The following is a 15,282-nucleotide window of genomic DNA, read 5'->3' as shown; positions in this document are numbered from 1 at the left end:
TGGAAGATATCGAGGAACATGAACATCACCAATGAAGGAGAGTAACGTTTCCACTTGCTATAGGAATTTAGTGAAGCACTAAATAGTTAATAATAATAATGATAAAATGTGGTCACCATTTATTGACTTTTTGGGTAAGACTTGCTTTACTAATATAACCGCGTTAAAACCGCATTCATTTACTTTTCTTGTGTAGTTTCCCACTATTCATTGAATGTTTTATAGAAGTAAAAAAGTAATCAATAGAACTATACAGATTTGTACAACAATTAATCATTATACAGGATTTGAACATTATCTATTCAAGCTCATGCTTCATAATATTTCCAAGGATTGCAGAGTACCAAATGATTTATGAACAGTTGTTTTTGTTCAGGAGCGGATTGTACTCCCAGAGGCTTCAACAGAGCGGGTCGGGAGCTGGGAGCTGCAGGTGGATGTTGGCCAGGAGCCGTTCAGTCCTACAGGAACAGACGGGTGAGCCGTGGAACTGCACATCCTATAAACTCCTCCTTGGCGTGGTCAAACGGTTCAGAATAAAACTGGAATTCAGTCATTGGTTGTGATTGGCTTGTTAGCCAAGCGTTCTCAGCCACTAGGACTAGTGTCCTTATGAAGATTAGATGTGTGGTTGGGTTTGGGAGTTTATAGGAAATGATACTTCTCAAGAACGCACAGAATGGGAGAAGATAAGCTATTGACATCTGAGTGAGCGAGGAGAAAAAAATCTCCAGTGTTTAAATAGATTTTGTCTTGTTTCAGTAGAGGTGATGGAGGCGGTCATCTGGAGGTGCTCGTCTGGAGGTCCGTGGCGGTCGTCTGGAGGTGCTCGCCGTGAGGTCCATGGCGGTCGTCTGGAGGCGCTCGCTGCAGGTGGAGGGAAGGCCGGGAGCCGTGCAGCCCAATGGATGCAGAACGGTGAGACACGGAACTGCACAGCTGCACATTTTTTCTAGGCTTGGTGAATTGTTTAGAATTAAACCTTTGACATGCAGCCACAGCAACTCGGAGGTGTTCTGAAAAATGTCAGATGCATTCTCAGCCACTAGGACCAGCTCCAGGATGTAGGCTAGGTGTGTGTGGCTGGCTGTTGGGTTAAATAATACCTCACTCAAGACTGCACAGTAGGGCATCAGTGAGATCTGTGGGAGCTAAAGCAGAGGAGGAGTTGATTATCTGCATCATGTACGGGGAGAAATGTGCTGTGTGCAAATGGAACATGTCATTCGCCTTTCAGAAGGACTGAGGCAGAGGCCAGCCTGGAGGCGGCGGTGGCCTGGAGGTCCTGGAGGCGTCCAACCTGGAAGGGGCGGCATGGAGGGCCAGGTGGCGGCTCCTCATCCAGTAAAGTTAAACTCATCTTCAGTACATCCATGATGAAAGGGGAGAAATGTTCCAGTGTGCAACTGGAACTTGTGTCTCACATTTCAGAAGGGCCTGGAGGCGGCCAACCTGGAAGGCCTGGAGACGGCCGAGGTCCTGGAGGCAACGGCGGGCCTGGAGGTGGAGGCCAACCTGGAGGTCCTGGAGTCGGTGGGCCTGGAGGCGGTTCGTTGGGACCAACCTGGAGGGCCTGGAGGCGGTGGTTGGGACCGACCTGGAGGTCCTGGAGTCGGTGGGCCTGGAGGCGGTTCGTTGGGACCAACCTGGAGGGCCTGGAGGCGGTGGTTGGGACCAACCTGGAGGTCCCGGCGGTGGCGTCCACCTGGCGGCGGTCAGCCCGGCGGCGGCGGCGGCTCCTCATCCAGTTAAGCTAAACTCTTCTCCAGTGCATCATGAACGGGGAGGAATGTCCGGGGTGCAAATAGAACGTGTGTCACATTTCAGAAGAAATGAGGCGACGTTGCGGAGGTCCAGGCGGTCGGCCCGGTGGAGGTCCTGGAGGAGACGGTCCCGGCGGTGGAGGACGGCTGGGGGATCCGGCGGTGGAGGTCCGAAGGCGGCTCGTGATTAGACCAAGCAGCTCCTCATCCATGGAAGGTAAGCGTCCTACTCCCATAAACCCTGAGGATCCCTGGATGGCTACACCAGTGTGTCCTACTCCCATAAACCCTGAGGATCCCTGGATGGCTACACCAGCACATTAATCCACACCCAACATCAACACACAGTGCACACTCTATAGAGCTCGTAAGTCCGCCCCTTGCGGCGGGACCTCGTGAGATCGTAAGATATGACTGGGTTTCAATGGAGAGAAAGTAATTATTTTCTCCATTTTATGTTGCACCACATTTTGGGGGAAGAATGTTTGAATCAATCTTTGTCATTTATTTCTGTACTCCATATCTGTAATCCCAGCTGTTGTATTTTAACACTGTAGCTGGGAACCCTCTTTATAGGGAGCGACTAGAGGGACAAGGCTGGAAGCAAACCTGAGCCTGGATCTTAATCTTCTTTCTAAACCTAATGCCGCAATTTAACCACAAATAAAGTGAGGCCTAAAGTAACTTGACTCTCTTACCTAAACTTGCTTGCCTAAACTCGCTTGTCTAAACTCGCTTGCATAAAACCTAAACTCGCTTGCATAAAACCTGAACTTGCTTGGCTAAACTCGCGTCGCTTGCCTAATACCTGAACTTGCTTGCCTAAACTCGCTTGCCTAATACCTGAACTCGCTTGCCTAAACTCGCTTGCCTAAACTCGCTTGCCTAAACTCGCTTGCCTAATACCTAAACTCGCTTAGCTTGACTCGCTTGCCTGTACTCGCTTGGCTAAACTCGCTTGCATTAAACCTAAACTCGCTTAGCTTGACTCGCTTGCCTGTACTCGCTTGGCTAAACTCGCTTGCCTAATACCTGAAGTCGCTTGCCTAAAACCTAAACTTGCTTGTCCAAACACGTTACACAAAGTTAACCATCCATAATCTTTAACCCAAACCAGACTTGTCCCTGGGTCGCTCCACTTTAATTTAGAAGTTTCTTCTTTTACCTCATCTGCGTTTTGAGTTTCATTCTTTGAGGGCTTGAAGTGCTTTGGAGGATATTTGAACCGTTGTTTGCCGCATCAATAAACATGCTTTATCTTTACCCATTTTGTTTTGGATTGCATTTCTATGTGTAATCCGGCCAAATGTTCAGTGTCCTTACATGTCTATGGTCTGACGATAATCTGACCTCTTCATGAAGCAGAATGTGTGTGAATGTTGTCCCGTGAGCTCCAGGCTCTCTGTGGGCCTGTCAACGTCTCTTTAGCAAAAGGTTGGAGAGTGAAATTTATTTTTGTGCCATTTTCATGTGTTCCTGAGTATTTCAGACCTGTGGTGTTTCACATGAGACCTTAATGGGAACTTTTCTTTTTCTGCCTGCATACGTAATGCCTACATTAGTAGGGTGATCACTGTTGATCCCAATATTGATCATTAACCACCTCATTCTTTGGGATTACAAATCATGTAATTTATGAGCATATTTGCAAATGCCTCCAAATGTCAGATTGTGTAAAAACGAATGAAATGTAACCTGCTTTATTTAAAGAAAATAAAACATCCAAATATTATAAACCTGTTTTGTGTTGCTCTTACCATGTGGAAATGAGCAGATAGATATGTTTAGCTCTGATTTGCTGCCTCCTTTTGGTGTGGTGCTGGGATTTGTTTAATATACTATTATCATTTCCAGGATAAGTTAATAACCTAGTATAGCCTACCTGGAAAAGTAGGGCTATGATGGCCAGGGCAGGCTGTTTCGGTGTAAGTGAAATCCGCGAGCTGCTGATCATGTGAGAGGTTATGTAGTCACATTAAAAAATACCTTGAAAGATGGTAGGCCTACGATCTACGAGAGACGCAGAGGAACTTTTCTTATGAGGCTTTTGTCGGGATAAAAAACAAGTGCTCAGCAAAATGAACAATAAGTTTAAGTTTTTGCACTTAGTTAATAGTTAATTTCGTTTGTAGCCTTTACTCAGACGTGAGCTCATTCTTGCATGCGGGTGTCCGGCTTGGCAGTGTAAAAAGGCCTATACATCATCCTGCCCAACAATATGGGCAGGATCTAGACCAAGCTCCCCTAATCGGGCAGCAATAGCCGGGTTTCAATGCCCAGAATCTGAGTTTGAATGCTAATGAATTAATGGAATGTTGCATATTTTGTTTTACATCATATTCTAAATTGTGCGCCAATCAATGAAACCTTATGCGGAATCAGATAGTCGGCTCTTTGCTGCACATTAAGATAAATGTAGTTGTCACACAAGCTATTTTTGTAATTATTTCAGGGGGGAAAATGCCTTGAAAAAATGTAGTGCGTTCAGGATAAGGACTAATGTAGCATGTGTCAGCCTAGGCCTAATCAATTGGGTTTTAATATCTTTAGCATTCATATTATTGCAGTCTAATCGTTTCGTAGGCTATTCTGTTGATGGCCTTGATGGGGAGATATTTTAACGCTTTTTAACCCCATTTTCCTGCATCATTCCTGCGTCGCCCCCTCCTACGGAGCCCGTTTCAGCACCGTGTCAGTAGACGGTTACAATCCTACGAACGTCGTGAGTGCAGTGAACGCGCGTTCGAAGCGCTCCAAAGAAATTTACGATGGCTTGCAAGATCCATCGTGAGAATGTTCGTACGAGCATCGTTATCGGGAAACGGAGCCCTGATGCCCATGATCCTCTGTTGGTGCTTACATTGATAGATAGATTTTGGCTCTTATTATGAATATTCATGACATGCAAACATCTCGCCTCTGCTAGGCTAACAGCACTGTCCGTAACACACGCACGCACAAACACAGGACAGGAACACACACACGGCCACGGTGGAGAGGTCATCTCTCTTATGACGTCACAATGAGCTGCATGACGTTGGAATTTTTTTCTAAGAATCTTTAACGTTTGCATGTCTACTGTTGCACACATATTGAAAACGCTTCTGAACAAAAGACATCGCTCGACGATTTCCGTCTGATTATTAATAAGCTTATTCTGTCTGTTGTTTCTGCAAGGAACGAACGGCAAACAAAGATATGTTACGGTCACTTAACGAAAAAAATTAAATGATTTACTAGGGAACGGGCTGTTAAATAGGATTCATTCAGAGTTTATAGGCTCTGTCGTATGTGTGCGATCGTTTATCTGACGCATCGTTTCATAACGCGGCCCTCAAGTCGGACAAGTCGTTTTATTTTTCCCATCATATTTAATCGGTCACATAATGCAAAATTGCATTATGTCAGCACTTTGAAGTGGGCTATAGACCGAATTTCACATACGTTCAGGCACTGACTGATATGACCATACTAACTGTTGTACCGACTACTTGTACACAAGGAACCATTAGATTTTACTGTATAGATTTAGAGAAAATGTCACTGACTGATATGACCATACTAACTGTTGTACTGACTACTTGTACACAAAGAACCATGTGATTTTACTGTATAGATTTAGAGATAATGTCATTTGAAAAACGTACACATGCATATTCTCGCCTTTGCAAATTGCATTATGTCAGCAATTTCAAGTGGGCTATAGACCGAATGTCACATAAGTTCAGGCACTGACTGATATGACCATACTAACTGTTGTACTGACTACTTGACCACAAGGAACCATTTGATTTTACTGTATAGATTTTGAGAAAATGTCATTTGGTCCGCACTGGCGGCCAACTTGCCACAGTCAGCTGCTCACCCATAACACTGTGTTGACTAATCCTCCTTTTTGAAGCCTCTTCCATAAGAGGCATGCATCTCCTCCATGCCACTAGACTATTTTATTCTGTATATTGCATTGAAATCTGTTCCAGGTGTCGAGCTGTGAAAGACACAGGTAGACAAATTTAAGAGTATTCATCCAAATTGTTTGTGCTGACATTGAACCAAGACAACAGACTAGCCTATTGTGAATGTCAGGGAAGTATTACAGCCCCCATAAGCTGCTGGGGAGGAGCTGCACTGACTGGACCAGACTGGACATGACTGGCTCATAGCCAGGAAGATGAGACAATAATAAATACAGAGTAAGCTAAGTCTCTGAATGAAATGGCAAGTGAAATCATAACTGGCGTGTGTGTGTGTGTGTGTGAACCACGTTGTTGACCATTTACCACTCTCCGAGTTATACCTAGCACGAGACCACCACACCACAAAGGATCGAATTAGTTTATTCCACATCAATAAGGCAATAATCCTGAGACAGATGTGAAGTAAACAAGTTAAGGGTCTGTTTGTGTCTGTGTGTTTGCGCGTGTGTGCGTGCGTGTGTGCATGTGTGCAAGAGGTTGTTTGTGCATGTCTAGCCTTGATGATCTCCCACGGTTGGTTCTGTGAATTATATTATGTGTATGAGACTAAATGTTGGAACCTTTAGATTATGTAATCAGCGTCTATCATCTGTAATCTATATTTGCGTCTGCACGTTACACTAACCTCTCAACATTAAGAAATGTGAGGGTAGCGCCATCATGTGGACAAACTACAGAAGTTCATCAAGATGTCTGCTGACTGCCTTTTGATGAACTTCCATTATAATGGAAAAACTGGTCATTTACACCAAATGATGACGTACTATATTAAACTATTTATACTATATATACATATATTTTTATTTATTTAGTGTTACTTGGTTACACTAAAACTTAAACACATAATGAATGTGGTTATGCCTTTATATCAATTTCCTATAATATTCAGATTTTCCTGCAAATTAATGTTGTGTGTGGAGGCTGCAAGGTGGTAGGGAGATCCACCTCCAGATGGAGTTCAACCTCAATGTCTGCAGCCTATTGTGTGGGCATCCTTGTATACGTTGCCTTACGCCTAACATCTCCCTGTTCATTAAGGACGTGATAAAAAACTGCTAATTAACTAAATAGTAGCAGACAGATCAGCACCACGGCCAGCTCCCCTACCTGGGAATTTCTTTGAATGTGTTGTGCATGTTTTGGTTTCAATAAAGAAAGTCCAGGGTCCAACCCAATAGAGTCTTCCATGTCTAATATCGGTCGGTGTAGCGACAGTAAGACATAATGGGACATTTCCTGATAGATGATCAGAAATCGCATCCATTCACAAGTGTACTCATCTTGATGTAAATTATTTTAGTCTATGTTGTTTCTGATGACATGTTTCAAGCTAATCAGTTATGAATGGTTACTTCACCACATAATGGACAACACCATATAAGGTTTTAATGATCTTATAGATAAGTTAAAGACTACAAACATGGCCACTTTGCCATTAAGCCAAGACAGACCGAAGGTTTACCTGGGTACATTAGAACATGTAGGCGTGGCTTATTTACCTTTCCGCCCACTCCCAATATAACTGTTTGTTTACCTGTGTTCGGCAGATGCTTCATGAACCATCTCCAGAACGCAAGCCCTTTACCTTGTGTCTCTGTTACAATAAACCACGTTGTTGACCATTTACCACTCTCGGAGTTATACCTAGCTCGAGACCACCACACCACAAAGGATCGAATTAGTTTATTCCACATCAATCCACAAGCACTTTAAAAGTAAGTGTTTGTTGACCCCACACTGGTATTATTGGGGGTATTCGTTGTGTTTTATCTTCCATTTGTTTGGGAAACAAATGACAGTATTGCAGTAGTAGCATTTTTGGACGAATACAACTTTTTAAGAGACCATCATAATTTTGCTACTGGCGTTTGAAGGATGTATGATGCAGGAAAAAAAGTACTGCCAGATAATGTAATGCTACAGTGTGTTGTACAAAAAGGTAACTCAACTCCGAAAAATATCCTAACTTGCTTATTAAAAAATAACATCTGTGCGTTTCTTCAAACGCAAGATTTAGATTGAGGATATTCGCATCAACAAGCAGGGTATCCATGGTGATGGCCGGTTAACCATAGCCAATGGGCGGTGAGACATGCACTAGCACGTGTTCACCTAGAGAGGGAGTACTCTGATGTAAAGCAATCTACTATGGGGGTCGGGGTTTTGTTCTCTGTTAAAAGAAGAACTTCTAGATTTCCAATGCAACCAAGTATTTGAGGCAAATGGAAAGTGCACTATAAATAGTATATACAGGTAGTGAATTTGAGATCACAATAGTGTGTGACATTTATTTGTTTAGTTTTCCATGGCACAAACTCATTTTACAGAAAAAGACAAAGAATTTAGCCAAGGAACATTACTTTGCTTAGCAGTATGTTTAGACGGTGTTTGACAGTTGTTTTAAACATTAAAGCATATCGTTTTATTATTCAATGTGATTACTTTTTTGGGCAAAAGTGTACACCATTTACTTGAAGGCCATCACAACAGTAACTAGTTCAGAAAAAAAAAGCAAACGTGCCAAATGACCATGATTTCTCTATTCAAACTGTATGCATTTGTTTGGAGCTTTATATTCTGCATAATCGTTTTCCACTTTCAAATAAATATGTGACTTGCAAGCAGAACTAGTTTTAATCTAGAAACTGTTAAAATAAAGTATTGGTTGAATCTATAAAAAAAAAAAAGAATACTGATGTGTACAAATAAATACAGAGTGGATACCAACTTAACATATTATATGAAAATGAATGAATATAGGTGGGGGCAGCCGCAGGATAGTGTAGGAAGTCTCCCAGCTGAAAGGTGGTGGGTTCCTTCTTTGAGCATGAGGCTGGACCTTGCTCTTTCAAGACCTGTATTCACTTTAAATAGTTGTGTGTGCTTATATATGCCTTACATAACATACATGGCTGAATACCAAGTTCCATTTTCCTTTAAAGAAACCTATGAAAATATCATCTTTGGAAAACTGCACAGTGGAATAGTCTAACCAGGATCACAGCTGTGACCTAAGATGAGGTAGCAAACTAACTACCCTAGCCATTATTAAGAAGCAGTGCGATGGGAGAGAACGCTAAATGTGAAGGTTTATAGTGTCGATAGTGTTCTGAAACAAATCCCCTACTTTTGTCTAGCTATCTGTGGAAACTTCTTTGAAATGTGTTGATAGTTAACAACCACTTAAAGAAGTTCCCCCATCCATGTTGGAATGTTGTGGACAAGGAATACGTCATAGATCCTGTGCTGTAGCCTCACATTGTCGACGCTCTGCGTGAGGCCAGTGTGTGTCTCTCCCCCGCACGTCAGACGTTATTGGGCTTGTAGCAGTGGGCCGGGGGCATGCTGCGCTGCCGCGCCACTGGCACGGGGGGGTAACTGTTGCTGCTGCCCTTCTGCTTGGCCCCCGTGGACGCCGCGCTCCCCATCCGCTGCATCTTCCCGTGCTCCTCCCTCATGAACAGCTCCACCATCAGGATCTTCTCCTTGTGGATCTGCATGCTGATGTCCTTGGGGATGTCTGGAATCAGCCAGTCCACCACGTCACTCATCAGCATCACCACGTTCTGAGGGGAAGAGGGCCAGGGGGGGGTGTGGAGGAGGAGGTGGTGGTGGTGAGACAAAGGGGATGCAAACATTAACCTGAACAACTCTGGACTTCAACAGCATTTTGGGGGTCAGTTACGTAAAGCCTGTTACAGCAGGTTAACTTCTGCCCAGGAGAAATGTTGTCATAACACAATACTTCGGTTCAATCCTCATTTTATTCTAATGCCCTCATGTGGTTTGCGAGACATGGGAAGTTCGGGATGTAAAAATGGTCGAATTGATGCAATCAATTATTTGTTAACTTTTGTGCTTTGTCTGCGATAGGGTGATGGGATGCTATCTCTCGGACTCTCTCCTCTCTCATCCTCTTCTGCTCACATCTACTAGCTCTATGGTCCTCTTCTTGTCTCCTTTTCACTCATTTCCTCTGCTTTTCTCCTCTACATTTGTGGATAACAATGGAGGCTGATCTACCTATGGGGCTGTGTATAGACTTTTACCTGAAAGACGATAACAAAAGCCAGTCTTGCAGCCAGGACAGCCCAGAACTCCTTGGAGATCTCATAAGGAGAGGTGGACCATGGTGGTTCCCTGTAGTCCTTGTACCTGCAGAACAACAACGTGTGACCTGGTTAACCTCCAATGAGGCCAACGTTAAGCAACGTGTGACCTGATTAACCTCCAATGAGGCCAACGTTAAGGGATGATTAGCATGATGTGACTCTCTGTGACAAACTTCCCCTTACATGCAAATCTCAACCGCATAACCCAAATGCCAAGGGTCCATGGGCTCCTTGCCTTCCTGGAAGTGGCTGACGTTAAAATAGGACAGGGTGTGGTTCACAAAGCCAAACATGGTGCCGTTGATACTGTAGGTGTACTGGTAAACCAGCCGGGGGATGAAGTCCGACGTAAAGGAAATGACAAAAGCCTGGCGGGTCAAGATGAAGACAAACACACAGATATGATGAAGCCCACACAAATTAACTTGAGGGAGCAGTGGATACTTAATACTGTCTATAAATGTATATCCAGATGGTTAATTAGCTAATTGCCGTTAATTGTTGATTATTATTCTTCTATTATATAAAACATTATAATTTTATGTTCCAACGATTCAATAAATTGGTTATTCAACCTATAAAGTAGTAAACACAATTAGTTTGTACAAAATGTGGGCAGACACGTATTACTTACATTTATGATGACAGCAACCTTTGCTACTCCTTTAAGTAAGTTGTACCATATACCTACAAAAACACAATGAATGCCAGGAAGAATGAAACGCAGACTTCAAAACATAATTGCTTCTAATCTTTTAAAGGTGACATACCAATCTGCAATAATAACAACAAAAAGTATTGAATCTGATAGCGTAAAATACATTTTCTGGAAATGGTGGCTTAAAATACATTTAAAATTCGCCCCAAAAAGCATTCACAACACCATTGTGTTCCATTCCTTGAAAAACTAAAGTGACATTGTACAACGATAACACGATAACCATTTGTGCAGTTCAGTTACAGTAGCTTGGTAAGTAAGGGCCCAAATTAATGCCACCTACAATCTGCGATTGGACAAACAAGAATCCTTCAATAGGAGTAGATCAGCCCATCTCACCAAGTCTGATGGGCAGCGACAGTTATCCAAACATCCATGGTTTATATGCAAATTACGTGCATACAACAATGCAGAAGATATAGGTTTTAACATATATTTGTATAGTTATTAAGCAGACATTGGTATCCAAAATGACACTGACTAATTTGAAAGGAAGCCGAACTGATACTTGTGCTGCGTTGTTATCTTAACAAATACCACTCTCTTTGAGGCTCCTTGTGTGGTTCCTGAACGTGCTTTACCCACCAATGTCTTTGGCTCTGGCTGCCACTGGCCGCTGGAGCTCACCCACAAACTTCTTGGCATCAAGACGGATCTCAATAATATTGTTGAGCAGAGCGAAGAGCGGAGCGAGAGGAAACGACGCCACAAACAACGTCACGAAACCAAACTGTATGACTGCAGGGAGGCGAGAACATAGAGAATGGAGGACATTCAAATGTGTTCATATCAAAAAACAAACAGTAATCTTCAATAAATAATATTCAAATACTATAATATTATTAATATAACGATCATAACTGATATGATGAGCATTTTTATTTGAACTGATTCAATATAATCAACCATATGTGCAATGTGCATGTGAAAGAGTCCTTCAATTGAGGCGTTAAAACGGGTTAAATGTCTAATCGGACTCAACCCTCTAATACTGAGAAATGTGAGCTTCTGACCCAATGCCAACCATGTAGCCAGCTGTCTCTGAGTCTGTCCTGGCATAACCTTACTGACACTCCGCACCGCAGTCTTCAAATAACTAGCGGCAGTATGGAAGTATTGTTGCCTTATTTTAATTAATTTAAGGACAAGAATTTACAGAAATCTTCCAAAGAAACACTCTTGTAATTAGTTTCGCGCCATAATCCTGCGTCTGTGTAATCCTGAAGAGCATTCTTCTATAATCCAATATTATCTCAAATGCTGGCAACTAGAAGCAGGTCCTGGCCCCATCTGAAGAGACTGGGAGAACCGTCTGGGAGTGAGGGTTCCTTCAGTCCCCCAAAACATTCAAGTGCCACGACTCTCGCCGGGTCAAATTATGTCACATGGCTTCAATCAGCCAGTGTCCAAGAACCTCAGGTTCACACGCAGTCTCCTGAGAGTTGGTCTCTGAGGAACAGCTGAGCAAGTCCATCATCCAACACACTCTGGTGCTGATATGCAACAAGGCCAGGAAGAGTGCGTGTCTGCTTCCACAGTCAGCACCTCGGCTGCATGGATACGCCACCCTCCTAAACACTTCCATTCAGCACCAGTGTATATATAGGCCCTGGAATCTTGTTACAACCTTCATCCTCATCAAAACTTTTATAATGCCATCCATACTGCACATATAATATCATGTGATTCTGTGTGTATGTGTGCGAGATACTGACTCATTTCCATATACTCAGGTGTTAGGCCAGCGAATGGTTCCAGGAAGTGGTCTATCTCGTATCGTTGCAACCTCTTCTGCCTTTCCTCTTCCTGGAAGGCCTGACGCTTTGATCGAATGTAGCGTATCAGCTTCTTTATCTTCCTGTGTAACACACAAGCACATACAATCAGGCTGTTGGAGATGGCACGGGAAGTATGTTATATGTACTTCTGATTATAATCGAAAAGGTAGGCTTTGTTTATCAAGAAGACATGATCACCAAAATATGTCCTTACAAGTATGCAACTTTCGTCATAGCAATCACATTTTTTTTTTCACTCAATTTCATTATCTTCATTTGATGGATTTATGGAAATGCTTGTTCCTGGGTTGCCAACAAGCAATTTTTACAATATTATATTATGTGTTATGTATAGAACTGATTTCCAGTTTATAATGTATAGTTATTAAATAACAACAGCCAGCCGGAGCAAGCCGCTGAGAAATGAGGAAAAGAAAATGGAATGAGCTGGAATAAAGTGTTTTGCAATATCTCCAGTCACCCACACACGGTTGAGACGCCCAGTCGACAGTGACTACTCACGGTACTCCGATCTCAAACAGATTGTTCTGTATCAGTTGTTTCCCCAGCATGGTGATGCTAAGCTGGATACACAGCTCCATCAGGCAGCCCCCATGGGCGCACTGGAAGGGGAACGGGCAACAGTCGAGCAGTTACTACAGATTCATCTCCTATTAACGTCAGCAACACATTCGATTTGTTCAGCAATCTGTGGAGTGGCAGAGTCACCCAGTTTAATATCAGGTTTGTGTGTGTGTGTGTGTGTGTCTGTCTGTGTCTGTGTCTGTGTGTGTGTGTGTGTGTGTGTGTGTGTGTAAGTCTGTATTGCTACTCCCTGACAATGTCTGCAATTCCACTTTGCAGACCAAAATGTGTCGTTTTATTCTGCCTGTTTGGCAGAGATTCTGGGATTGTATGATTATAATGACTTGTATTTTTGTTCACTGCCTGAATATATATTTATAAAATGGTTGTTATGAGCAAGTCAAATTCTTACCTCTTCCATTCTGTATGACTCAAACACATACAAGTAGCTACCCGGTCTGCCAACTAGCCTAGGGTAAAAATAACAAAACAGATGGTCATAGAGTAGCAGTGTTAGTCATTATCATTTTATCTAGAGATCTTGAAAAGCATGTAAAGTAAAAATAAGATATTGTAGCTACATCGCATGCATTCACATACGATTCATATTTGCTATGTATTCATTGCCAATGTAATGTAATTGAATAACTTTGACAGTAGTCTCACTTTGCCAATGTTTGATCAGTCCACACATGATCAAAATAAAAATACAAAATGTTTTAGATTACAATAGATTACCTATTTCTATTGCTTATATAATATGAACCTATGGTAATGGGTGAAAATGTCTCTGTGAGAGTATATATATATTTTACATATTTTTTTACCTAGAAGGATCTCTCAAACAGTCCAATAACTAACCGCTTACACATTTTCAAATGGTAAAGAATTGGAAATGTAGATGTTATTGTTAACGGGGGATTAAAATACATGTAATTATATAATATATAATAATAATTATAATTATAATATAACAGGCAATTAAATGTGCTATCACACAAGGAATCATAAATATCTTAAAAGTCAAAACAACAATGAGAGTTTACAGAGAGTACAGAGTATAGCTGTTGCTAAGGAACCCACCTTCCCCTGAAGAAAGCAATGTAGATGATTGGAGTGAAAGCATTGACGAACTTCAGGATAAACGTTTTGAAGATAAGACGCTGCTCAAAACTCTTGTCTGTCTTTGGAACCTCTGAAAGAAAGACGATCAAGCTTCATTTATTGTTGGAGAAAAATAATTAATGATTGACACATTCGTAGTCCTGCTGTTCATGCTCATTCACCTTGCATCAGCCATCTAGCAACACAAACACACACACAGACAGGTGCACACACACACACACACACACACACACACACACACACACACACACATTCACTCAATCGCACACTCTTTACTTCCTTACAAAGAACTCGATTTGTCATGATGAATCCATGCCCTTCCTGTCGTGGTGAAAGCCCCTCCCCCCAGTCCCCCCGTGGTCCTACCCACCCCCGTGGTTCTACCCGCCCCCGTGGTCCTACCCGCCCCCGTGGTCCTACCCGCCCCCGTGGTCCTACCCACCCCCGTGGTTCTACCCGCCCCCGTGGTTCTACCCACCCAACACGGTGAGCCAGCGTGCCACGGCCCCGTACACCTCGTCCAGGATGAGGATGACCACCAGGTTGAGGATGGCCGCGGTGGTCTTGACGGTCAGGCGGACGTGACTGCGTGTGATGGGGTTGGAGCTCATGTGCAGAGCTGCCTTGGTGGAGATACGGTAGAGGATCACGCCAAAGACTATGGCGAACGTCACGCCAATCTGATGGGAACAGACAGCGGCAGTACAGTGATGCGTTATTTGGCGATAATGGGCAAACGTAATGACTAACAGCTGATCGGTATGGTGTTCCCACAGCAGTGACCCCTTTGTCATTTAGTGTTTTAATGAACGTATAAGGAACAATGCAGGGGTACTTAGGAGGCCTAGTTATAGTATGTAACAAATGGAAATATTCATAAATCGCTTGGTTTGATGGTTTTTAGGAGTGTAGAGATGCAATAGTGTATAGATGCAACACGTTTTTTTTTACATATACGTAGTTGCTACAATACAGATTTTATGCTTTTATTCCTCAACCTTACTTCTAAGTTGGACAAATCCTTGGTTAAACAAATACAATCCAAACCATAGAATGCAGAAATCGTAACCCAGCATAGATAACATTGTTGTGTGTGTTTTCTCACCATTAGAAGCATCATCACCAGGTTGGTCATGTAGGCGGGCAGCCGGTCTCCACACGTCAGCTTCTCTTCCTCGGCCTGACCACAACACAGATTCATTGTTTAGTTTGTAAAGCGCTGGA

At 42.8% G+C, this 15,282-nt stretch overlaps 1 protein-coding gene across 4 annotated transcripts in view; it reads right to left on the bottom strand.

The window, feature by feature from the left end:
• Positions 1-7,997: 7,997 nt before the first annotated feature.
• The window catches only part of LOC132464401 (anoctamin-1-like), a 30,135-nt gene continuing 22,850 nt past the window's right edge, over positions 7,998-15,282 (bottom strand). For all 4 annotated transcript variants that reach the window (XM_060060749.1, XM_060060750.1, XM_060060747.1 and 1 more), the window contains 11 exons: positions 15,164-15,238; positions 14,537-14,738; positions 14,017-14,128; positions 13,346-13,403; positions 12,871-12,971; positions 12,286-12,428; positions 11,156-11,308; positions 10,487-10,539; positions 10,036-10,220; positions 9,790-9,895; positions 7,998-9,306 (listed from right to left, as the gene is read on the bottom strand). In XM_060060749.1, coding sequence (XP_059916732.1) covers positions 9,046-9,306; positions 9,790-9,895; positions 10,036-10,220; positions 10,487-10,539; positions 11,156-11,308; positions 12,286-12,428; positions 12,871-12,971; positions 13,346-13,403; positions 14,017-14,128; positions 14,537-14,738; positions 15,164-15,238 — 1,449 coding nt within the window. In that variant the 3' untranslated portion in view covers positions 7,998-9,045. The remainder of the gene's footprint in view (positions 9,307-9,789; positions 9,896-10,035; positions 10,221-10,486; positions 10,540-11,155; positions 11,309-12,285; positions 12,429-12,870; positions 12,972-13,345; positions 13,404-14,016; positions 14,129-14,536; positions 14,739-15,163; positions 15,239-15,282) is intronic.

This window comes from Gadus macrocephalus, chromosome 9 (assembly GCF_031168955.1).
Source record: "Gadus macrocephalus chromosome 9, ASM3116895v1".
Classification (NCBI taxonomy): Eukaryota; Metazoa; Chordata; class Actinopteri; order Gadiformes; family Gadidae; genus Gadus; species Gadus macrocephalus.
The sequence above is the reverse complement of the archived record's forward strand: the minus strand, read 5'-3'. Positions and strand labels throughout refer to the sequence as shown.